At 37.3% G+C, this 27,432-nt stretch overlaps 1 protein-coding gene across 1 annotated transcript in view; it reads left to right on the top strand.

The window, feature by feature from the left end:
* tmem232 (transmembrane protein 232) overlaps positions 1–27,432 on the top strand; it is a 50,677-nt gene that overhangs the window by 17,151 nt on the left and 6,094 nt on the right. The window contains exons 6-12 of the mRNA XM_018089899.2: positions 192–291; positions 4,390–4,517; positions 5,992–6,161; positions 8,630–8,753; positions 9,401–9,620; positions 13,915–14,087; positions 18,235–18,482. Coding sequence (XP_017945388.2) covers positions 192–291; positions 4,390–4,517; positions 5,992–6,161; positions 8,630–8,753; positions 9,401–9,620; positions 13,915–14,087; positions 18,235–18,482 — 1,163 coding nt within the window. The remainder of the gene's footprint in view (positions 1–191; positions 292–4,389; positions 4,518–5,991; positions 6,162–8,629; positions 8,754–9,400; positions 9,621–13,914; positions 14,088–18,234; positions 18,483–27,432) is intronic.

A 27,432-nucleotide genomic window follows, 5' to 3' on the forward strand; every position in this document is an offset into this window, starting at 1 on the left:
TCAAACTTGGATTGGCATACCTTAATCTTATTCTAGTCTACTCTATGTATTCGTGTGTGCACATATAGCTTCATGTGTTGTACTTTATAGTTTTTCTACAAAAATAAAAATAATTTAAAATAAGAATCACATGAAGATGCACAAGATCTGAGAAGGCACCATATTCTACTTTGTTTTTGTTCTGTAAACAGCTTGGATTTCTGACATTTTTAAGACTTCATGTTTTTAATCTTCTTGGACAACTTCAACCTTATGATGAGCAGAAAGAGCACCTTTCAACATACCTAGAAGGTAGGAATAGAAAAAAAAATCAAATATTTGATGCAGAACAGGCTTGGCAATTTCTCAGACCTGCTACAACTGTGCATGCCCACTGGAATTTACATGTTTCAACACACAAACTCTCTCTTTTTTCTTTCTCACTTACGTTGCCTGTGGGCAAATATGGGCTATATATGTTATTTTTGGAGAACTCATACTGGTCATTTTTGAGCTGCTGGTACTCAGCTCCCTGTTGTCTCTGCCTAAGCCCTAATCAAACCAAAAATCCACTTAATTAGGCTTTATTCAGCTGAAATGTGTTTAGGCCACAAGAGCCTTTTATCCATGTATAACTTTTTTAGAGAACTAATGTCAAAAAAAGGAATATGGTGGATGTTGGACAACACTTTAGGTATATTATGGATTTCACCATACTGAGTGGAAGTGGCACTGCACATGCTCAGTGTTCTCTGAGCTTTTAGATGTCATTGGAAGTCCTAAAAACATGCAGAAAGGGCAGATACATGTACCATAGAATCTGATGCTAAAGGGCAGATTATTCAGGTCAATTCTGATGCACTGCTTACTATGTTGCCATGTAATGTGATCCTGAATTAAAGGGCATCTGTCACCCTGAAATTGTTTCTCCCACCAGAGGCATTGGGCTAATAGAGTCAGCACTCTGGTTGGGGGAAAATATAGTTTGTTTTTTTTTGTGGCACTTGCTCATTATGTGAATGCGTGTGCCCTAACATGGCTACCCACACAGGAAGCTACCTCCCAGTACAGGCCTAGAGCTGGTGGAGGCTAGTTTATACTTTAAAAAAAATCTATTATTGCACCCAACTGGAGTGCGGGCTCCATTAGCTCACACCTCTGGTGAGGTAAACAATTTCAGGTTGACTGGTGCCCTTTAATTGCTAAACAGCTTTGTTTCATACACATTATTTTATAAATATAGTTAGTTTGTCACTAACCTCACTTAACTGACAGCAGCCTTTAATTCTCCCTAACATTATACTCCAGCAGTTTTCCTCTGTTGTACTCTAAACAGATTCATATGAACCTTTTTAGGGGATCTGGTTGTGCATCATCTCTGCATATCTGTGAAAGAACAATTTTACCTGCCCAATTTTTTGTTGCCACAGTCAAATGTTTCAACCATATTTATTCTTATATTTCAAATGCTTCAGCTTCTTTTTATTGTATTTTAACTGTAACTGGGATAGTGCTCATAAATAAAATACTCATAAAGAAAAAACAATAAAATTCTTAAGCTTCTACTGCAAAACTTCCCTTGTGTGCAAATATGATCTTTAGCCCCAAGAAGCACAGTCCTGCTGAGCTAGACACTGTTAAGAGCCATAATCTATCCTTGTACAGTTTATTACTTTTCTCTTATTAACCCCACAATATTGCTTTTCAATTATTAATTTGGAGACCAAAGCACTTACGTACTATGGAAATGTGTATTGCAGATAACTGCTATTCATAATGGCAGAGTTCATATACATGGTATGTCATTTTTTTGTGGAGGGTCTTTCAGATGAAATGGCAAATAAAGCATCATTTACACTGTGTACAGTCTTTAATAGGCACAAATTTGGACCAACAGAGCCTGCTCTCCAGAGGGAGCTCCTGGTTCATGTGGCCATGTTGGGGCACATGCATGAGCATAATGAGCGAGAGGCCCAGCTTCAGGATCCTGCGTCACACAACATTGTTTTCTAAAAAAAATACTATTTACTTAGACATAGCAAGATCTCTTTCCTCTTCCTCTCTCTCATATAAAACTAGACCTGTCCAGTCTTGTGTTTGGACTGTGATCCAAAATCCATTGTTTACAATGCTGAATCCATTGGAAAATAACATTTTTGGTAATAACTGTAGTTATATTAGTATATAGTATATTGCATGCACAGGCATTTATCTTGTGATTTATTGTATTTACTAAATATATTCACTAAATTTTATGGGTTAAATGGAGGTGAATATGGGGTTAATTGTCCCCTTAATTCGGCATTGGAGCCAGAAAGATATTTGAGGGATGAAATACACTGCAGTGGGATGCTGTCCATTTCAAGATTTGTTTAATTTGTTATATATGTTATATGTGATACATGCCACAGGGCACTTCTTATATTGTATACATAGGCACTTAGTTTGCATTTCATTGTGTGCACTAAATATATTCACAGAATATTATGGGTTAAATGGAGGTGAATATGGACTGATCCTCCTCTTCCTGTGGGTATTTAAACACTTGTTTGTATTTGTACTAATAGGCTTGATAAAGGGCTGGAGTGAAGCCCGAAACGTTGCCTTTGGCACTTAGTAAAGATTCACATTTTTCAAAACAACCGGAGTGCTGCTGTTTTCTTCATTCTTGAATTTATCTGCCCGGGCAGTGGGTACAGCGTGCACCTGGGGCTGCAAGAAGCTATTTTCACTGTGTAAGCACATGTTAACTGATTCTATTTTTGGTAATAACTGTAACAGTCCTCTTACGGAGAGCCATACCAATATAAATACATCTTCCCACCTGTAAATGCTTACTGTTCTTGTAAAAGGCAATCCACTGCCATTTGGCACACCACATTTTCAGTGAGTATTGCTCAGCTAAGATGATTTTCTGATTCCCTAATCTCTGCACAATGGCAATACAGTATATCATACACAATTTACCACTTTGGGAAACCGTTTCTGGCAAGGAAGGGGTTAATGTCCTGAGAAGACAGAAAAGAGGAGGTGATAGGGAGCTAAAACTAAAAAGGAGAGAGGTTTGGGGGATCAATAAACTTAAGTCATTATAGCCTAAAGGTTTGAATAAGGATTATGATTTATTTCTGTATGGTTTTGTATTGTTATAAGATCTTTGCTTATTAACTAATGTGGGCTTTTTATGTAAGGTCACTTCCTGCATATAAATTTGATTTGTGTATCACTGATTTGTATGTGTCTTGATAAAGGGCACATAGCTTGGCTGAAATGTCACTATTGTAAGGTGCTGATTTTTAATATACTATTTTTTAATTATATGAGTTGTTTTGCCTAAAGATCTGATAATCTAGGGTCAGTTAGAATGGCCCGATGGCTGACAATACATGCCCAGATGTTCTTGCAGTATAGTCTAAATTAGCCAAACTGCCAAAGCAAATGCGGGTATGTATGGCCATCTTAAATCCCCATTTTCGGATGTACTTTTGTGCCAGCTGAAAGCTTGGAGGCAAATTGAGAATGTAAACAGAAAGGAATTCAAAGTATTCTGCTTTTTTTTTTAAAAAAAAAAAGTGTTTGTGCGTCATCATATATTCGCCAGGCTCAGTTTTTCCATTTGCCTGATAATGTTACTCAGAAAGATAAACCGGAGTAGTGTTGGTTTAAGATGAAAAGCAAACTTAAAGATATTTAAAGTTGAACTTACAACAACTCAAGTGGCTGAACCTCGGATTTCTTTTTCTCCTGTTTGTAGTGGAAATCAACAGAACTAACCGAATTGAGTTTTCTAAATGAAGGTTCAATCCAGTTCCAGCTTCAGCCCTTAAATTTGTGTTTGAAATTTTATTCTGCTGCCTTCTTTACTACTTTCAAGAAGGTGATTGTATATATGGAGTAGGCTGGCCAGACATTTTGTAATTGTGATATAAGATGATCATTCATTTTTGTTCTTAATAAATTAATGTATTGTTAAATAAAGAGGTCAAATCCACTGTTGGTTATCTTGTTTGTGGGGATCTTAGTCAACCTACAACCCCTGTATTTTTTATGGGCTGTTACTTGCTGTGAATTTAATGCCTTGAGTTAGCATTGATTTTATCTGGACATAGTGCTTTTGTTCCCCTTTTGTATATACAGTATATGGCTACACTTCCTAGTGAAGGATCATCCTGGTTGGCAAGTCTCTGCTTGAATGGGTTTTAACTGAATGACAATGCTGTTTTAGTATCAATGTATTTTCCCCTGCTTCTTGGAATGTGTAATTGAAAAATCTAATTGGTGATCCCCTGTACTACAACTTTCACCTTTAAAACTGGCCAAGTTTGCCTAACCAGGGCCATACAGTCATCACTGTTTTACTGTATGTGTTTGAAGAAACAACATGATAATATATATTATATTTTCTTATAGCACTTCAGTCCTGCAGATCTGTATATGAGCCATTCCCATATGTTCTATCATCAGTACACGCAATGTTAAAGGTTTGCACAATGATATGTTCTCCTGACATTCCTTTGGAAAGCCACTCATCATTGCAGGTAGGATTTGTTTTATGCTGTTAGGATGTTTGCCCATTTTATATGTGCTTAATAACATAATTGATGTATTTTATTGAAATAATAAAAATTACGTTTAAAACAATGTAACACAAGGCAGCAGACTGACAGACTTGTCTTGCTGGAGTAGACTGACCTTTGCAACATTGTTTAACTAGTCATAAACAGGAGTTCAGCAAATGCTGCTTTCAATAGCAATTACATTTACAAAGAACTTTTAAAGCACTAAAATTTGTAATAAATTCACATTGGAACATTGCATAGAATTATGTTTTCTTTTATTAGGCAAAAAATTATTTTTTGTGTTTACATGTCCTTAAATGGCAGTGTAAATTTGTCTGATATGGTCCTTTAGCTCTGAAAAAAATATATATTCATTCTACATAAGCTTAATCTTTAAGAAAAGTCCTTCTGTGCATTGGAACACACAGTTGAAGTTTCTTCTTTGCTATTTAATGCTGATATAGGTCTTGTTTGCTTGGGAACACTCCCAGTCACAGTAATGTTTTTTTTCCCCCAAAAAATGTATGTTTCAGAATCAAATTAAAGTGGACCTGTCACCCAGACATAAAAAGCTGTATAATAAAAGTCCTTTTCAAATTAAACATGAAACCCAAATTCATTTTTATATTAACCCATCCAAACCCATTATAAAGACATTTAAAAATCCCAGCTGTCAATCATGTATTGCTTGCCCCGCCTCTATGCCTAAGGCATGAATTTGGGTTTCATGTTTAATTTGAAAAGGACTTTTATTATACAGCTTTTTATGTCTGGGTGACAGGTCCACTTTAATTTGATTCTGAAACATACATTTTTTGGGGGGAAAAAAACATTACTGTGACTGGGAGTGTTCCCAAGCATATATAACTTTAGCTTTAATTTGATTCTGAAACATACATTTTTGGGGGGGAAAAAAACATTACTGTGACTGGGAGTGTTCCCAAGCATATATAACTTTAGCTTTAATTTGATTCTGAAACATACATTTTTTTGGGGAAAAAAAACATTACTGTGACTGGGAGTGTTCCCAAGCATATATAACTTTAGCTTTCTATTCAGCACTACCTAGATGTCACTGCACATCTCACTTTTCCCCTCTCTCCTCACCATCTAATTGTGTAGCCAGTGCATGTGTATGGGCATCTGGTCCCCCATTCTGGCACATAAACAAGATTTTGGTATGATACAAAACTTGCCTTCATAACAGTATCCACAAAATGGTGCCTGCCTGCTTGCTTTGATTGAGTAATTCCACGACGGAATTAGATTTATATTATTTTTATAGAGTAAGTAAAGTTTATTTTGCTCAACTAACAATATAGAAAATAATTTGGTGTTATTTCTAAGGGTGACAGGTCCCCTTTAACTAAAACAAAATAACAAGTACTGATTTTACCTGAAAAATGCATTGTAATGAATTTCAGTGTATATTTTTTATATTTCTGTATTACAGATTAATACTGATTTTAAACTGGCAGTTACAAAACCTGGAGGAGCTGAAATGAATTCATTTGTCTGGAACTGTCTTGAGATTTGGCTACATGTTCAGATAAACAGCATTCATTTGCAAAAATCTCTTCATCATTTGTGTCAGCTTAATGGAGGCCTTCATCAGGAAAACTGGTGTGTTACTATATCAATAAAACCCCATATAAACCCTGCACACCAGAAAAAACTTACTTAGGGAGGTATTATAGTTAAAAAAGCATTTTATTCATCAAAAGCATGAAGTTTTTATACTTTAACAATATATATCCATCAAAAAACAAATACATACATACCACCCCGCAATTTGATCGAAAAAAAGGAAGATATGAAGGCAGATACTCTGGATGAGAGAATACCCCAACGTTTTCGACAAACACCTTTGTCAAGGGAGCTCTGATTTGTAGCTCTTGATTTGGCTACATGTTCAGATAAACAGCATTCATTTGCAAAAATCTTTACATCATTTGTGTCAGCTTAATGGAGGCCTTCATCAGGAAAACTGGTGTGTTACTATATCAAGATATTAGTCTTATTATAAGTGCATGACCAAAAACTGGACAGAGGCATTAGATGTAGTTAATGGTGCATAAGTTGTATCGCAAGGTGCAGGGCCGCCATCAGAAATCACGGGCCCCTCACAAAAAAACTTTCTGGGCCCCCCTCCCACCAGTACAAAGGACTCACAGATATGAGACATTGGTAGCCAGCAAGGCCCCCCTAATACATTGGTAGCCAGCAGGGGCCCCTAATACATTGGTAGCCAGCAGGGCCCCCCTAATACATTGGTAGCCAGCAGGGCCCCCCTAATACATTGGTAGCCAGCAGGACCCCCCTAATACATTGTTAGCCAGCAGGCCCCCCCCAGTACATTTGGTAGCCATCTGTGCCCCCCCAGTACATTGGTAGCCATCTGTGCCCCCCAGTACATTGGTAGCCATCTGTGCCCCCCCAGTACATTGGTAGCCATCTGTGCCCCCCCAGTACATTGGTAGCCATCTGTGCCCCCCTTCCCCCAGTACATTGGTAGCCAGCTGTGCCCCCCCCAGTACATTGGTAGCCATCTGTGCCCCCCTTTCCCCAGTACATTGGTAGCCAGCAGGGCCCCCTAATACATTGGTAGCCAGCAGGGCCCCCCTAATACATTGGTAGCCAGCAGGGCCCCCCTAATACATTGGTAGCCAGCAGGGCCCCCCCGCAGTACATTTGGTAGCCAGCAGTGCCCCCCCAGTAGATTGGTAGCCATCTGTGCCCCCCCAGTACATTGGTAGCCATCTGTGCCCCCCTTCCCCCAGTACATTGGTAGCCAGCTGTGCCCCCCTTCCCCCAGTACATTGGTAGTCAGCTGTGCCCCCCTTCCCCCAGTACATTGGTAGCCAGCTGTGCCCCCCTTCCCCCAGTTCATTGGTAGTCAGCTGTGCCCCCCTTCCCCCAGTACATTGGTAGCCAGCTGTGCCCCCCTTCCCCCAGTACATTGGTAGCCAGCGTCTTGTTCGGCGGCGGCGGCTTCGCGCTCCTCCGGTGATGCCCTTCCTAGATGAAACCTCGGTGCCGAAAGAAGCCAGGCCCTTGTATAAGGTTGCGCCCCGTGCGTACTGACGTGAATGTACGCACGGGGCGCGACCAATATGATCACCTGCTGACCACCAATGACAGGGCCCGGAATTGATTTAAGGGGGCCCGAGCTACTAAGAAAACTTTAGCACAGCCAGGCCCCCTTTTAAAGTTAAAATCGTCCGGGCTCGGGACAGCTGTACCCCCTGTGCCCCTCTGATGGCGGCCCTGGCAAGGTATCACCACGCGATACAACGTTTCGGTCCCTCTTGGGACCTTTATCAAGGTGGTTCAGGATTCTGCGACAAGTAGACATGGCCCAGAAAAATTCATATTTAGTTTACCCACTCCATCCTGTGTCCCCAGATTTCTGGCAACTTTACTTTAAAGGGAAACGAAAGGTAAAGTCACTTGGGGGTGCCAAAATGTTAGGCACCCCCAAGTGACTTTAACCGCTTACCTCGTACCCCGGGCTGGTGCCCCTGTTGGGAGAAAACAGCACCAGCCCGGGGCACCTGGAGCGCAGCGCTTCCGTGTTCTGGCTTCCTCTTCCTGAATGCCAGCGGTGGGTGCATGCGCAGTAGAGTGAAAAGCCGACTTTAATGTTTAAGTTCGGCTTTTCTCTCTACTGCGCATGCTCGCGCAGCGAAACAAGAGGAAGGAAGCGCCGGCAGCTACCCCGGGCTGGTGCTGTTCCCTCCTCACAGGGGCACCAGCCCGGGGTAAAAGGTAGGTGGTCAAAGTCACTTGGGGGTGCCTAACATTTTGGCACCCCCAAGTGACTTTGACTTTCTTTTCCCTTTAAGGACCTGCTCATGTATTCTGCTGCAGTTCTTTGTTGCCAGTTAATTGTTGGCCAAGTCCAATAAGTTCCTTGCCCTGACTGTTTAAACTTATATATCCCTTGACATTTCTGTATCTCTGTGAGGCAGTTTTCACTCTTAGCCTTCTCTATACTGAGGCTGTATTTATATATTTTTATGCATATGCGTTGTATGTATATTATATTACATATATGTAGTAAACTTTTTCTTTCACTTCTTGAAACTTAGGTTGGATTCACTTTTAAGTTTATTTATCTTGGGAGAAGCTGCAAAATTAGACATTTCCTGTTTAAAGGCTCTAATGGAACTTGCTCATAATTACATCACCTCTCCTCTCCACCTTCCAGTACAGGTATGTATGGCTTTAAGGTATGCTATTTTCTGATGGGGGTTTAGTTATTAAAATTTTTTCTTCTCTTTACAGTTGATGTTCTGCTATGCTTCCCTTGAAATTTTATGTTACTCGTTCATTTCTTTATCTTTATCCATCCCAAAAAACCTCTATTAATAGTTTGTGAAGATGGTTGTTTGTCACCTGTCACCCATTTTCAGTCCACTTGTTAAATAGAAGGAATTGTTAAATCACTAGGGGGTGTCAAATATTAGGCATTCCCAGTGCTTGTAATCACTTATCTGGTACCCTGAGCTGGTGATCCTGTTAGCAAAAAACTGCACCGGCCCAGGGTTCATGTGACAATCCTCTTCCTTCCCTCATCTATCTTTGGAATCCCGGGGCAGACGCATGCGCAGTAGAGTGAATAATCCAACTTTTTTGTTTAATTTCGGCTTTTGCAGTTTTTTGCTAATAACAGGGTACCAGGTAAGTGATTAGAATCACTGGGGGTGTCTAACATTTGGCACCAACCAGTGATTAGACTTTTCCATCTCCTTTAAGAGCTTGTGGTTTTAAACAAGGATATTTTTAGCATGCAGCCTATATGCATGTTAATTTGACTTTTAATATTTATATTTTTTTGTTTTGATTGCTTGTCTTTACAGAATTCAGAGCTTCCCTTCAGTCCTTTTACATCATGGCCATGGGAGGTTATATATGCTTACATTATGGTGCTTTCTGACATCTGCCTGCATGGCACTACTGCTGAGATCCAAAAACATGCTTTCACTGGTTTTCTTGATAAAAATGGTACAGCCATAAGCACCCATGAGGCAGGTTTGCATGGGCTGTTATTCTTTACGCATCCTCAAGCATCTGAAGCTTGTAAGTAGATTTAATGTTTGTTTTCCACAGTGCCTTAAATAGAAACATTTTTTACTGCCAAAATGACCTTTTTGGCATATTAAAATTAAGAATACTGAAGGCATCAAGCTGTTTATCTACTGCACAAATTGTACAATGTGAAAGAACTGCTTCAGTTAGTGCACGCAACAAATCATGTTATATTACATTGCAGCAATTAAATTAGATAAGAAATATAGGCCATAAAAACAGTAGGCTATTGGTACAATAAATCTTCAACAAATATAACCAAATGAAAAGCCAATTTGTTTTCCAAATTCTAGATGAATGCAGTATATTAAATTCTAAGTATCATAGTATATTTAGTTCTATTATTTTTGTATAAACTTGCATGCAGATACAGCAAATGAAAGAAATGGCCATGCTTAGATACAACAGAAGGAAATATAGTTATTCCTGTATAATATATAACAATGGTTAGTTGTTCTCATACGTACTTGAAATACATACACAAACACATAGCACTACTTTTTACTGCATATTTATAGTTTTCTCCTTAATGTAGCTAGACTTTTATTTGCTACTGTATATCCTTTTATGGTAACTTAAAGGAATGCATCTAGTAACCCATAGCAACCAGATGTTTGCTTTCAAACAGATGAACATTAGGTGCTGCCTGCTGATTGGTTGCTGTGGGTAGACTTGGGAAAACATTGCAACTTTTATTACACTATCCATCCCCCATCACTTTATATACAGATAATGAGGGGTTAATTTGTGGCCCTGCAAGAGCATGGAGGGGTGCAAAAGTACAGTGCAGGAGGGGGGATGCCTATGTGCCTCCCCTCGCTCGCCTCATTCAAAGTGTAGTCCATGAAAACTGCCACAGTTTTTTTTTTTTTTTTGCTACAAAAGCCCGTTGGGGGAAATTTACAGAAATGGCCAAGCTTTATCCAGTGAAAACCCAGCGTGAGTTATCAAACTCATGCAGGATTTCCTTTATGATTACTCTATGCTGAAGGCTCAAGCAATCGCAAATGTGGCCCATAGTATCCTTTGTCCTCTGTATGTGTTAACTTACAGTATTTTTAAATGTCTGACCCCCTAATAGAAGATGATATATATACAATAGTCACATGGTCAAAACTTAAAAATATTATTGGTAACCTACTCATAGGGGCACATTCATCAAAGTACAATTGTTTCCGAATTTCCGAAGTATTTTACTTTGCGACAATTTGCGCAACAATTTGAGCGACAAAATCATATTTGTTGCAACGAGTATGAAAGTTTCAGATTCATTCAAGCTTTGGTATCGTGACTTTCCTTGGGCCAGGTTGGAGCTGCAGAGTGCCATTGAGTCCTATGGGAGGCTTCCAAAAACATGCACTGAAGGTTCAAATTCAGAAAGGTTTTCCCGCCGTTTACGATACGAAAAATTTGTGACTTTTGGACCACCATTACGATATTATCGTGACGTTCCGATCATCAGAAATTATCGTATTTAATCCGAATTTTTGGGATTCGAACTCGATAAATCTGCCCCATAGTAGTTTTAGGCTAGGTTTTAAACTAAGTAATACTGTGCTATAAACTGCATGTCTGGATCCATCCTAATGTGCTTCACTCTGTTTTAAAGTTTGTTCACTGAAACTTTGTCGCAGTGAAGCTTCATTCAAACAGTAAACACATTATAGTAAAATATAGCAACATTTGGACAAACATTGCATTTGCAATGGTCTTTTGTGGCAGAATTATCCATCATATCATTCTTTCTGTCGAGCTGTTTAAAAGTAAGGTGGCAATTTACTGAGCTGAAAATAAACGAAAAAGGAGAAGAGGCACACCATGCATATAAAGCCAAAATACTGCTTTAATGGCTAGAAAAATCTTCAACAGGCAGAAAGCAGTAGTTTAATATTACTGAATTTATACTGAAAGGCAATGTGGTGGTTTTTGGATATTGAAAAATATTGATTTATTTTATAAAAGAACAAACAACAAGAAATGGAAATGGACTTTCTGATTGCATTAAATAAATATTTATTTCACTTCAGTGATTAAATTACAGTGATCTGAAAGGTGTTTTTAATAGAAGTATGCAACAAACATATATATCTAGCTAGAAGAGGGTAAACGTGTCAAGTTTGCAAAATAGATTTGTCTGGCAGGATACAAGTACAAAGTAAGAAATGATTTTCTTTAAAGATGTTTATTTTTCTCAATGATTTTTAATATGCAATCTTACTACTGGTTACACAGGCCCAAGGTTATAAGGGAAAGCAGAGAAATAATGAGTTTAAACAGGGTTTGGGAAAAATGTCTTATAAAAAAAAATAATAAATGTAAAACACAAGCAATTCAAATGCACCAGAGTATATACCAATAAATAAATGTGCTAAGCACTTGTCTTACAATGTATTGTATTCTTATACCCTTATGTAATAAAGACGTTAAATTGTTGTGTTATTTATTAAACTGCAGTGTATTGGTGCTGTCACACAAGCAAGCTTTAAGAATAGGTTTTCTTAAAGGGGTTGTCCACCTTTGACTTAACTTTTAGTTTGATGTAGAGAGTAATATTCTGAGACAATTTGCAATTGGTCATCATTTTTTATTATTTGTAGCTTTTTAATTATTTCAGTTTTTGTTCAGCAGCTCTCCAGCTTGGAGTTTCAGCAGCTTTTTAGTTTCTAGGATCCAAATTACCTTAGCAACCAGTGTGTGGTTTGAATAAAAGACTGATATATGAAGTAACAATAACAATGAAACAGTAGCCTCACTGAACAATAGAAAGCCTCACAGTTTTTCGACTGCTGGGGTCGGTGACCCCCATTTGAAGGCTGCAAAGAGTTAGACAAAAAGGCAAATAATTAAAAACTATATAAAACAAATAATGAAGAGTAATTGAAAAGGGTTGTTAGAATTGGCCTTTCTATAACATACTTAGGGGCACATTTACTAACCCACGAACGGGCCGAATGCGTCCGATTGCGTTTTTTTTGTAATGATCGGTATTTTGCGATTTTTTCGGAAATTATCTCGACTTTTTCGTTACCAATACGATTTGCGCGAAAAAACGCGAGTTTTTCGTAGCCATTCCGAAAGTTGCGCAAAATCTGGCGATTTTTTCGTAGCGTTAAAACTTGCGCGAAAAGTCGCGACTTTTTCGTAGAGTTACAACTTGCGCGAAACGTTGCGCCTTTTAAGTTTTAACGCTACGAAAAAGGTGCGACTTTTCGCGCAAGTTTTAACTCTACGAAAAAATCGCCAGATTTTGCGCAACTTTCGGAATGGCTACGAAAAACTCGCGTTTTCTCGCGCACAAGTCGTAATGGCTACGAAAAACTCGCGTTTTTTCGCGCAAATCGTATTGGTAACGAAAAAGTCGCGAAAAATACGAAAAAGTCACAAAATGTTCGTTTTCCAATCAGAATTTTTCCAATTCGGATTCGAATTTGTGTCTTAGTAAATCAGCCCCTAAAAGTTAGCTTCAAGGTGAACCTCCCCTTTAAAGTTTTTTGGAGGGTCCTATCAAAGGTTTGCATTAACCTTTAAACTTAACACCTGCACATTCATAATGAATAGTTGTGCCTTTAGGGCGTTCTTTATAGAAATGCAAATTATCTGGTGTGATTACATTTTTCAAGCCAAAAAAATGAAGAAATTCATGAAATTTAAATTAGCGTTCATTTCCACGAATCCTCTTTATTTTCCCCAGTAATTGATCCAGCAGCCATTTTGGGAGCATTGGCACTTATTTTTTGAAAACAATAATGTGTTTAAGTTTCACTTGAAACTGGGTGAAATAGAAAACAATGTTGGGATTACCTTCCCCTTGAAAATGCACCTAGGACAGGCTGTCACTGCCTATTTACTAATCCACGAACAGATAGAAAGCGTCCGATTATCTGTAACCTGCCCCTACTCAGCCATCCATATCTGTTAAACCAATTGGGTAAGGGAGCCATGTTTGGCCCCATTTGGTAGCTGATATTGTATACCTGTAAAACCATACTGTTGGTAGAACATGTATGAATTTTGGAATTAAAAATATATTTTAAATTATGATTTAATGTGAACTCAGGATTCCTTACTCCTCCAGGGCTTGACCAAGTATCCGAGGATGTGACGCCTTTACAAATGGCTGGCTGGCTCCAGACTCTTAATAAAAATATCTCTGTTACATATTTAGATTTCCTGTCTTCTTTTAACAACAAGATGGAATACCTTGAGCTGCTCTATTTAACCCTTACATGGCATTTAACATCACATTTACAAACAGATTTTTCTGTTCTGTTTCCATAATATCTAGGTAACAAAATGGATTGGATCATTCATTATGGGACAGTCTATAATTTGGTTAAAGTCTGCAATGCACTCCAGATGGATGTGAACAGGAGTGGTTTGAGAAATGCAATATGGAAAGCACTGAACAGATGCAGTGAAAAAGATAAGCAAATTATAGATGCTGTAAAGGTAGCTGAGGTGTGTATTACAATGAGATTTACCATTGCATTCCTTCTAAGTGCTCCCGAACCAAATATATCTACTCATCTTGACTGCATTTTATTTACACTAACTTTCAACTACCATCCACTTGCATCTCAGCATTTGTTACCATTTAGTAAAAAAAGAATTTAATGTATGAATGTATAACTTTTATTTATAAAGCACTACAAGGATACGCAGCACTGTACAATCTTACAATATGCAAAATTACACACAGGGAGGGCAAGTATAATAATAAATACAATAAATAAGTATAAATACACAGAGAATAAGTGCCATGTGGTATGAGACACAGTAAGACGGAGGTCCCTGTCCTGTAGACCTTACAATCTAAGTGGATGGGTAACATACAGGCATAAATTGGAGGACAAATTTCTGAATTTTGATACCATAGAACTTACCAATGTCAAAATGTACCTATATCTTTCATAACTCTACCAGACTGCACTGTTAACATATATATGTTTATTTTTTGTTATTGTTACTGTACAATCAACACTGTCAAAACCTAATAAAAATATAAGTTACAAAAAAAAAAAAAATTGGAGGACAAAAATGCACAAGGTATGGCATTGGTCCTTTTGCACAGGACTAGACAAAATAATGTTTTAGTGCTCCTAAAGGTAGAATCAGAGTTTTTTCTTAAATGTAGTTTTAATGAATTGAGAACAAATGGATAAAGGGGATATCTTATGTGTAGGGAAAGATCTCACTAATCTGTGCCGTTTGCTTTATATCTACTGTACATTCAAAAACCAATGCAGAGATTATAGAGCAAAAGACAAATCATCAGAAATATGAAAAGTCATCGGCATTTCCATGCTTGGTAACCTTTAGCAGCAGTCTCTGCAGAGCCATTTACTTGCTTAGTCTGCATAAGTGCATGTTCATGCTTCTTCTTCTATTGTACAGAGCAGAATGCAGTTTTAAGAATTATTGGCATTACTGAAGCATGCACAAGGATTGCCTGAGGAGCGGTATTGTGTTTATGTGTGACGGAACAATTCATTTTTAAGCATTACCTGATTTATCGGGCTTGCCTTATTATCTTAGGTTCTGCTCTAGATAAATAAGGAACACCATATTAAAGAGAACTATAACCATTTAAAATTTAATGTACAGTAACAGGAAAAAATAACTTAATTCATGGTGATATAAAAACCCTCAAAGTTCTGTTTTAAACTGGGAAAACTATTCAGCATTCAGCTTAAGCCCAATAAATAGAACCATATTAAAAACATGTCCTTTTTTATTTAAAGGGACTCTGTCTTAAATGCATGCTGGTTGATGCTATCATTTCCAGTGCTTAGCATCAAACTGACAACTGGAATACTGGGGGCCTACCAGGTACCCGACTCAAGAGACCACCGCCCAGACATTGCCACTCCCGTTCTGCTGCGCTATTTACTCCTCTGTTAAAAATAAAAGATCTGTAGCAAGGAGGAGAGGTGGTGGCTGAGGGCAGCTAGCTTGTGAGAGGTAGCAGGGCCCACCAGTGGGCCAGTCCAACCCTGTGTGTCTGATTCTTTAGGCATGAGCTTCAGCCATCCTCTTTTCCCCTCTATCAATAAAGACACTGCACACAATTTGAATATACACACATACATAAACACACATATGTATTTATGTATATACATCTATATATTTATATATGTGTATGTGTTAATGATTTATTAAGATCAGAGATTAGTTCTTAATTGTGGCAGTGCAGTTTCCTACAGCAACCAATCAAATCTTTGTTTTCTTTTGCTAGACTAATGAAAACTTACTAAAAAATTAGTTGCTGTGGAAAACCACACTGTTCTATTTAGCTCCTGTCTTTGGTAATAAGTTTAAGAAATGATTTGCTAGGTTTTATGTGGCAAGGTTTTTTGTGTTCCATTAAAAGTTCAGAATTCTTTTATTTCTGTAATATATAAAATTCTTTGTTGTTATGTCTGACTCTGATAATCTTTATTATCTTGTACACTCTCATTGCCAACAGTGTAGTAAAATAAATGAGCCTTTCAGATAAATGGTAATTGTGTCTTGCAAGTTACTTGCTTGATTCCTATGTGTATATCTAGATGCTATTCTGCAATATATCAGCACCATCTCCAGCCCCTTTGTACAAGTATTAAAAATGGCATTTTGCTACAGGTGTATGAATAAACCAAAAGGAGACTGGAAATATGTTATTTTTGGTGAGTCTAGTAGCATAATGCTTATGGCATAAAGGGGGTTTCTCCAGTGGTGTTTCTCAACCAATGGCTGACTGAGGAGCCTGGTATTAATGTGTTTTTGGCCTCAGAACATGTATTTTCAGTAAAATATATGACAAACAGTGGGGTTCATGTAAGGAGTAAGGAGATATTTTAATCAGGAAATGCTAGAAGGAACGGCATCCTATCTAAAGGTGCGGTGTTATCAACCTACACATTATGTAAAATTATTGTATGCAGAGCAGATTAAAAATGGTAAGTGTGCTGTATTCAACCAATATAAGGTATAAACAGGAAACATAGTATGTTTTAGTGCAATTGCACAGCAGTGATCTTGCTGGTTAATTTGTCAGACAAAATAATGTAGACTGTCAGACAGAATCAACTAAACTTTAGAGAAAAACTAATTCCATACACTTGTATTGATCAAGTTTAACCACAAGATAAGCTAAACCTGCTTATTAGGCAGCCATGTCTAGTCATTGTGACTGACCCTGTGCTTTCACAATGGAACTGCTTTAAGATAATCTATTGTTTCTCCTACTCAATGTAACTGGAGTTATGGTCAGACTTGGGTGTTTTACTGTTGTGTGCTCTTCTCATTTCTACCACTAGGTGGTGCATGGGAGCATTTTTAGCAGTGCAGTTGTTAGGGAGCTGTTACCTTCCCATTGCTCTGCTGATCAGCTGCTGGGGGGGAAAGGGAGGAGAGTGAGATCACTTTAACTTGCACCGCAGTAGTAAGGGTGCATTTTGTAAAAATAAAACTTGTTTTCCCATGATTTTGCACTAAACTCTATATTGGTATATTGCAAGGAAATACCTTTAGGAATCTCATTGACCCATTAGGCTCAGGATTCTGGACTGGGAACAGAGCAGGGGTCAGAAAAAACTGAGTTATATCAAAGGAATCTACAAGAACCAAGGGCAGATTTATCAAAATTTGAGGTTGTGAAAAACGCTGACATGGAAAACTTGTGCAACTTTTCTTTTTGAATGCTAGCTTATTTAAAAAAACAAACAAGCATTAAAAGCAATAGAATATTCCTGCACTCATTTTGTCAGGCAAGAATCTCATTGTTTCATTCATTTTCAATGAGGCTAAAAACTTGCATGTTTTAATAACTAAGAAAATAAATAAAGTTGTTAGAGAGAGTTTCCACTGAAGTCTTTTGAACCTATTTCTGGTGACTTTTTTGGGGATCATTTCTTTAATAAATACAGGCTATTAGTAGTTCCTAAGAATATTCTAGAGTATATTCACTGTGTTGTTTCTCCAATTGTGAAAAAAATGCAAATTCAGATTTTATTAAATTGGCTCCCAAAAGTGAGCACCAGAGACCTGGAGAGACAACAACTCAGTGTCCTTATATACATTTCATTCAGAGTGGCAAAGTGCTCTCTGGAGATGACATACACATGTACCATGGATCTTTTTAGACAATCAATCTGCTAATCAGTAATAGTGGGAGAGAATTCTTGTAGAGGATAGGCATTAAAGTGGGAGTACAGCTTTGTGAAGTCTTATAGCTTTAGAGTGTATAGTAGAGATACTCATTTATCTGCTTGTGTGTATACAGTATATATATGTACACTGTATATGTAAAGTAACCCATAGAACGTCAAAATCACTCATGCTAGCACTTTGGTATTTACTACTGCCAGTAATGAAAGACTCTGGAATCCAAATTAAGGTGTTTTGACACCTCAAAATCACTGTGTGTCATTGCTCTTTGGATTTCACTGAGTATTTTTATATTAATTGCATGTAGTTTAAGAACAGCTTATCTACAATTACACAACAAATAGTTATGAAGGTCTCCTTTTTAAGTGTTTATTTTCTACATTTTTTGTGTCTTTCATCTGTTTTAGCTAAATTAATGCAGTAGTTTATTTAACTGCCACACTTTGCTTTTTAATAGGCTGAATTAAATGGTCCGGCAAATACCTTCATTAATGCAAGTTCTAAAACATCATTAACTCCTGTGAGCTTAGGCTCCTGTCAGTATGTGGGATTGAGGATTGCAAGTGCCCTTTCGCAGCATTTCCTACCCCCTGTTGTGCCCTACATTCCACTTCCGAAGAAACAAGTCTACAGTCAGCGGCAAATTAAGCTTTCAAAGCTAAAGGAAGGCAAGACTGAGAAATTAGTTTCACATCCCTCTTTAAGGTATGGAAAGTATGCATATAATATTGCTTGAATTTTTGGTTAAATGACTGCAAACTGTACATGAAAGGAATATAGTCTAATAAATGCATTTTTTCAGATTTATTATTGATCTATTGCGCATCTCCATTATATTATTTCATTATACACCATCATTTTAAAATTCTAATAAAAGACATTCATCATATAGAATATTCTGCACAATTTGAACAAAAAAAAATAGGATTTTAAACATGTTTGAAATAAATCTAAGTTAAAGATAGCTGTTCTGCATTTACAAAAACAACTAAAGTCTTGAATTTTCTACTCCTTAATGTTGCTTGATGTGTGATTCTGCCTGATTTTTTCATTGTCATCTTTTCTGGTTAAAAACTGTTCTGTTGTGTACCAGCAATTGAAAAATCCCCTGTTTTATAAATCTCAGAATCCAAGACCAAAAACCAGCATCCAGACCAAAATCCCAGTCTTATTTGCCAGCAGCTTCCATACCTTTTAAAGGATAAGGAATAGTGAAATTACTGGGGGGATGACAAATGTTACACCGTTTATAATTATAATCACTTACCTGATATGCCAGGTATCAGCTGGTAGAGTAAGAAGCCAAATTTTAAACAAAAAGGTGGCCTTCCTTTTTACCATACTGAGCATGTGCTGGCCCGAGGCCATTGAGGAATAAAGGAGCAGACGATGATTGCTCTGTGGTGCTCTTACAGAAATACCCTGGAATAGTTTTCAGCGTCCGGGAGCACCACCGGCACCCCAAGTAATTTCACCTCTCATTTGTCCTTTAATGGGTATCTATGCATTTTGAAACTTAACAGACATTATTTATATAAGAAATTAATCTTTCAAATAATCCTCTTATATTGGATTTCACATATGAACAAATATTTCAGTTACCTCTGCACAGTTATTGGCTGATGTAACCAAGCATGTACGCATTTGTGCCCCTGGTCTGTGAGTTGGCATAGCCAGTTGGCATTGCAGAAAGTTTATAGCTTATGGGGAGAATAATAAAAACTCAGACAAACACTGTGAATGCTTAGTCCAGCTGAACACAACTGTCTCTGATATAACTGCAACCAAGTACCTAAGTACTGGAGAACTCTAGAGAAATACAAAAAGGGGTACAAAGGGGGCAGATTTACTAAAACCCTAACTTTCCTCATTTTATTTTTTAATTTCAAAATTCAAATAAACTTTTTTTCACAAATGTCACAACATTTACTAAAGAGTCTGAACCAAAAAAAGTCAGTGTTGGAAAAAGTCACAGAAAAGTGCCAAAACTGTGCACTGAAACCTATACTTCAGATCCTTCAGGGAAGGGACATCAGCCATTGACATCTACATGATCACAACAAGTTTTAGCTTGTAAATTGTCGGAGTTAGATTTTTAGCAGTATTGTAGCATAGTAAATATTGGAAAAGTGACTTTTTTTAACGCAAAAAAAAAATCAGAATTGGAAAAAAAAATCTGACCATTAGTAAATGGCCCCCTGTAAGTATTATAATTTTTATATGCTTGGAAAAGTGAGAGAGACTTCTGGGAAGCCCAGGAGGTACAGAAAAGCAGTGTATTAGATGCTGCTTGTGCTTTATGTTTGTCTGTTCTTCAGATCACATTTTAGTAGTTTTTCACCTTTCATTACTTTTTAACCAGAGCATATTAAAATGCGATACAAAAATATCATAAAAAAATCTTATAATTTGTCATTTGAAATTAGCCGTAATGAAAGATTTCAGAAAACATGTACAGGGTACACATATTTTAAGTGAAATATTTACTGCTCTTAAAATTTAAAGAGAGATTAAAAATCCATGATGAGCTCCATCTTTATTTTGCTGAGTGCTATTAGCTGGCAAGAAGCTTTTACATAAATGAATAACAAGTATACCAGTAGATGGCACTCAGAGTTAAACGCAGTGTGACATTAGTGTAAAGAGATCTTGATAGCCCTGAAGTACTATAAAATGTCACACTGTGATCGTGAATAAATCATGTTGTTTATAAGAGTAATTAGTTTAGTGTTTGTTAATTGGGATGGATTAGCATCTGCATTGCAAATATAAACACGTTTTTTTCATTAATGTAGTATTTTTGTATTTCAAATTAACCATTTTAATCAGAAGATTTGCAGTGTACGGTATGTACAAGATTCTGCATGGTTGATTTACGTAACTTTTTAGCATTGTTAACAATCAGAACAATACTTGCCTATTTATTATTAGCTGGGAGAAAAAAAAACTTGTCGGAGGAGCTTCATCTTAACTGTGTAAGATTGAATGTCCCTCTATATGATATCTGCAGTAATTTATTATGTAATTGGAAAGAGCATTTCAACCTTATTACAACCATATGATAAAATAGAATAGCTGTTCAAATCATATTTAGCAGTATCAGGTCGATGAGGGTGACATGTTTACTCAAACAGGCTCTGTACCAGAGGCAATCCATTTTTTTAGGCTTCAGAGCTGATTTCCCATATTTGCTGTATCAAAAGCAAATTAATGTACAGCATATAACAAATAGTATATGTACCACTAACAGTAATTTACAACTACTCAAACTACTCATCAACCACTTGGTTGAATTTGTGTTGTAAATCAAATTATTTTACATGTGGTATGTATGTAATGCAGGAAGCTGAACCAATGCTGTAGTTCTTACAAGCAATAAAGATTTAATTCAATTTATAAATGGTGAGGAGTTAAGGCGTGATAATCCTTGACAAAGTCTATAGAAGAAATGAGTTTGTTTTGTAGTGTAGACAGAATCCCAGGAGGGACAAAGATAATGGAAGGAACGTGGCATGAACAACATACTGCAAACCAGAAGAGTAATGACAAGAACTGATATCTTGGAGGAACTGTTGGGGTCATTTACTCACACTGGATGAGCCAGGGTTCCCTGTGTCAATAGGTACATTGCATGTAAATTACAAGAGGAGATGGGTCACACAAGACAAAGGGGCACTAAATGCAACTATGTGGAAGTACAAAGAGCACCTTTATTCGCAGGCACTAATCCCCAACCAGTGCTTCAGGGGCAACATGTTGCTCACCAACCCCCTTGGATGTTGCTCTCAGTGGCCTCAGATTTTATATTCAGATTTTTAGCAGTATTGTCGCATAGTAAAAAATCAGAATTGGAAATAAAATCCGACCATTAGTAAATGTATAATAATTTTTATATGCTTGGAAAAGTGAAAGAGACTTCTGAGAAGCCCAGGAGGTACAGAAAAGTAGTATATTAGATGCTGCTTGTGCTTTATGTTTTTCTATTCTTCAGATCACATTTTAGTAGTTTTTCACCTTTCATTACTTATTATAAAGAACAAGGTCTTTACTCCATCAAAGACAAAATTGTGCAGATATCTGATATGTATATATATTTGGTATTGCTGTAACTATAATAAAAATACCTTGTACACTTTGGGGGCCATTTACTAACGCTCAGATTTTTTGAAAAAAAAAATCTGAATCCGACAATCCAATTCGGATATTTTTAGCACTGAAAGTAGCAGAAAAAATGTAGCCAGTTTTTTTATATTTACTGTGTGACAAAATGGTTAACAATCAGAATCCAACAATTTGCCAGCTCAAACTTGCTTGGAGGATACTTTTTTTGCTTCGAAACTCATTGTAATGTTGCAAAGAATCAAGTTTCTTTGGATTTTATAATATAAAATATGGGAAATGAGTCTTGGTAGATCTGCCCAGTGACTGTTTCCATCATTTCTTTATATATATATATATATATATATATATATATATATATATATATATATCTCTCTCTCAAAAAAGGGGAAAGTTGTGCTCAACCTCTAAATTTTAAACCATTAGGCGGGGGTGCAATGAGGCTGTGACCACAAATACATAGAAACAACAACAAGAGATCCTCTGCACTCACCTATTCAGTGCATTAAGCTACCAAGAAATGCCCACCCCTTTAAGCAAAACAGGGATTGTTTGTCCATATATTGCAATATACTTCAAGCTGGCCAACTATGTCAAAGTCATCTTTTCTGGCCAGTCCTACACTGACTTATGCGATTCATTATGAATTCTACTGCTTCAATATACATTTAGCAAAGGGACTAAGTTTTGCCTGCAACTGCTTTCAAGGTTAAAACCCCCATATGGTTGCCCTTTTATTGGCTCCACTGGGATCACTTGACTGTAGCTGGGAAGGGTGGGAGCTACAACATGGAGCTGGCCACTGCTCCTATATAAACTATGTTGTTGTATGTATATATATTTATATATATGAGCATGCCAGTCAAAACAACTCACCATTACAAATACAACATAAGCTTTTTTAGCCCTGAAAAATGCAAATATTTGACATTGTGTTATATTTACAGTAATAATAAAAACAAGGTCCCTTTATTCCTTCACAAAACAATAAAGGCAGCAGGTACAGTGAAAATACAATTAATTGTTTTAAAGGAAGACATTAAATAATTCACAACCCTTTGTTTTTCTCCCTCAAATGGTCTAAAGTCAAGCGAAATGCACAATCACAAAGTCTGCCTTCTGCTTATCATGACTTTTTATGGCATGTACAATACGAGTAGCTGCCAAAAACGAGAACTTGTAAAGATATTTTATGTTCTGCAGGTGACAATTGCAGACAACACTAAATTCATTACTATATTCACTGTCTCATAAACATTTATTTCAGGATGTAAGTACAAAAATCATTTGTGTTCCATGCCCAAAATGGTTACAGCTGTCTGTTAAAATATTAATGAACATTTATTAATAAGTGTAGAACTAGAGATGTTGAAGTATAGCAGATGTATATGGACTGCCTTCCTATGTTATCAAATGATGTTTCAGAGAAATTCAAGACTTTTAGTACATGTATAAGCTCAGATGATTTCATTCACATTCGGAGAATAATACTGGGATATGTATGTTACTTGATTTAAACTAGTAGCTTCTGGAGAATCCAGGAAGATAAACTATAAATCAAGTGGAAGTTAAACATAAGGCAGTTGCAGCTATTGTGATATCGGTTTCATTACTTGTCTGTTTTGTCTTTTCTTACACCCCACTCTTTGGGACCCATTTACTAATGTCCATTTTTTTCAGGTATTGTATATTTACTAATTACCTGAAAATTTGAAAAATGTGTAATTTATTAAGTTAAAAAAACAAAATAGGACAAAACTATGATTCTAAAAGCTGTTGAGGTCATGTAGAAGTCAGTGGGAGGTGCCCAAACTGTAACTATTTTGTGGTTTTTGTTGTTTGTGAAAATTCTTACGAAAAATATGGGAATGATTGTGCAGCTTACAGCAACAATAACAGAATAAATAGTAGTAGTAAAATAACAAATAATTTGAAAAAAAATCAACAATATCAAAACAAAAGTAAACAATTCTTCATAAATATTGCAAATAGTCTGACGGCTCTTGGCATAACGCTATTAATCCATATGTTACTTTTGGCTTTTATACTTTTGGGTTTTCTGGGCTTAAGTTTGGGTTTGGGTTTGTGCCAAATGAATACAGGAACTGTTTGAAACTGTTCCTTTGAAGGGAGTTGCTAAGCCACACTGCAGTATTGCTCACCTTTACTTGAAAAACTTTATGTTGTTTTGACTTTTTTGAAAAATGTTATTATTTTGTTTGTTATATAGTTGTTGAGGACTAGTGTCTTACTGTATTTAATGTAGTATAAACAAGATGCTTATATGATGTATGCATGATAGTGGGTGAGACGTAGCACATAGATATGTTCCACATATATGAAAGTATTGCAGTTGTCTATATGAAATTGTCACACTTGGTATCCCAAAACCCAGAACTAATGCCAAGGTCGCAGTCAGAGCTCACGCTTTTGCCTATTACAGCTGCCTTTCACTTTGGGAGGAGCCCTCCTCTACTTGAACGCCAGAAGGTCTTAAAGTGAGATAACCAAGGCAAGAGTTCTGGCCGAGCAAGGGAACCGGTTTGTGTGTTGCAGGAAGTGGAGAGCTTAGTCGAGTTAACAGGCCAAGGACAATAACCAAACTTTTAGAGCAATAAAGAATTCGGAATCCAGAAGAGTGGTCAATAACAGGCAGTAGGTCAATACAGGTAGCAAAAAAAAAAACAATGGTTCATAAACAGGCAATGGTCAGGGACATAAGATTATACTGGAGGCGCACCCAGGAACTATACAGGACAGCCCAAGTTGGGCAATGGTATAAAGGTTTTGGCGCCTTGAAATATTCAAGAAAGTTGATTATTCAGTTGCAGAGTAGATATATACTATAAATAGATCAAGATTAGCCCAGATTAGACTGGATCTTCTGTAGATAAATTAGGGAGATATGTAGATTGCAGGAAATTGGAAATGATGGAATTGATAAAGTTAAGAACTAGCTTTTAGAGGCATTCATGGAGTGAGATCAGTGAGTTTGTAAGTGTTTTTTGGGACTCGAATAATCATAGAACAATGTGGAACCAAGACCATTTAAAAGGAGGGACTGAAGATGTTGGTATAGACTTCAGTTAGTTTGAAACGCTGCCCATATACACATACCGATATTATTGTACGCAAGGTTTTGTACAATATTCAGTGCGTGTATGGTGGGTTGATGAGGTGACTGATATTGGAAAAAGCCTTGGATATTGGTCGTCTTGTCGATCAGACAGGATGTATGTTAATACTGAATCGTCAGATAGAGGTAGATATCCTATTGTTCTACCTGCATATCTGACAATTCTGCGAGCAATTAGATTGTGCTGTAATGAGTATGGCTACCTTAAGGAAGTAAAATAAAGGATTTATTTTAAAGGGGTTGTTCACCTTCAAATTAACTTTTAGTATGATGTTCATAATGCTATTTTCAAGACAATTTGCAGTTGGACTTTATTATTTGTTATTTGCAGTTTTTGAATGATTTAACCTAGCAACCAGGCAGTGGTTTGAAAGGGAGACAGGAATATAAATAAAGGAGGGCTTAATTAGAAAGATTAGTAATAAAATTGTAGTCTCACAGAGCAATAGTTTATTAGCTGCTGGGGTCAATGACCCCCACTTGGAATTTGAAATAACTCAGAAATAAAGACCAATTGAAAAGTTGCTTAGAAAAGACCATTCTATAACATACTAAAAGTTAACCTGAAGGTGAATCACCCCTTTAATGTAAATAGACTATGCTTAGTTTGCCCACTAGATGGCACCAACCAATAAGGTTGGCTTGTAAAGGTAAAAGTCCCCGACAGGAGCCTATATAAGAAGGTGCATTAGCTGTACACTTTCTCTTTAGGCCTGATAGGATTAGCAGAGACACAAAGGCTACTGAGTAGGAACCAGGTGGCTACCCGCTCTTTGCCAGGTTAGATAGGGAGGTAGAAGGTGCTCTAAGAGTGAGAGCTAGACATGTTAGCTATAGGGGCGAAATTACCATGAGGTGAGTTGAGAAACCCTGGCAAGTTACCAGGGGTGGCAAAAATCAGCTCTGATTTTTAATTCAGAATTTCGTCTCCTCTAGTGCCGATGGGGGGGGGTGGCATCAAATTGGCTACCTCAGACGACTACGACCCCTGCCGTGGCGCTGGTTGCTAGCAAGGACAGCTCAGGCCCCCACAAGGAATCCGCATTTGGGGTAGAGATTGGGCATGTGTGGGATTAGAGTAGCAGCCTTATAGAGGAACTGTAGAGAGAGAGAGAGACTGCTCAGGAAAAGACCAGCCCAGGGACACTGTGGAAGAGAAAGACAGGGATCCTGGAGGCTTCAAGGAAAATATTCTGTGTCAAAGTGTGATTTACTTTCCTGCTTGGTTTACTCCAGTCTGCCATACTCTGCTGTTTCTATAATAAAGTTGGGTTTGGTTCAATGCTCTTTGTGGGGTCATGACTACTGTTCTCAGCAAAGGCCTACACTGGTCCCAGGGTCCCAGGGAAACGGTAAGAGCCCCAGGTACTCACTTTACAAGCTGATCTGCACAGGTTTGTAACACGGTACTTTTCATTATACAGGTATGGGACCTCTTATCCAGAATGCTCGGGACCTGGGGTTTTCTGGATAAGGGATCTTTCTGTAATTTTGATCTCTGTTACTTAAGTCTGCTAAATATCATTTAAATATTGAATAAACCCAATAGGAGTGTTTTACCTCCAATAAGGATTAATTATGTCTTAGTTGGGATCAAGTACAAGGTACTGGTTTCTAATTACAGAGAAAAAGGAAATCATTTTTAAAAATTAGAATTATTTGCTTATAATGTCTGTGGGAGATGGCCTTTCCATAAATAGGAACTTTCTGGTTAACGGGTTTCCAGATAAGGGATCCCATACCTGTACTCCATCAGGGCCAGCATCCTTTTTAGGGATAACAATTTAGGGCTTCAAGGACATTAACATTGGAATTCTAGAAAGTCTAAAGTTTTGTGACCTTAACCCTGTTTTCTGTCCTTAAAAGAAACACAACAATAGATCTTGTGGAAAAGAAGCATTTACTTTGATATCACTGCGTTTCCTTTATAATTAGTAATGTTCTAGAAAGCTTGTCAGAGTTGATAGGTGTTGCCTGAGAATTGCTTGTATAACTTGTTTAAGCAGTGTCCTTTGGCTTTCTTGATAGCTATACCATAAACATTACAGCTTATAAATTCTTAAATTATCACAAAGTTAGTATTATCTATGTATATTAATTATAACCTACAAATTTATTCTGAACCCGAGGTGAACAAGCTGCCAGATTTCTGTTTAACAAAAGCATTAGGTTCAACAATCAAATTCTAACATTACACGAAAATTCTGCTAAACTGATGGAAACACCTGTTATGTTTCACAACTGAACATTTTTAAAAAAAATTCAACACAGTACAATAAATTGCAAGACGCTTTGGGTACTTTAGAAAAATAAAGAGCCTGTAAGACAGATTGGGAGGCAGCTGTTCCTTCCTTTCCTGTCAGCGCACTGGTCCCCTATGCTCATTGCACATGCACGGCC

This window comes from Xenopus tropicalis, chromosome 1, assembly GCF_000004195.4.
Source record: "Xenopus tropicalis strain Nigerian chromosome 1, UCB_Xtro_10.0, whole genome shotgun sequence".
NCBI classification, from domain to species: Eukaryota; Metazoa; Chordata; class Amphibia; order Anura; family Pipidae; genus Xenopus; species Xenopus tropicalis.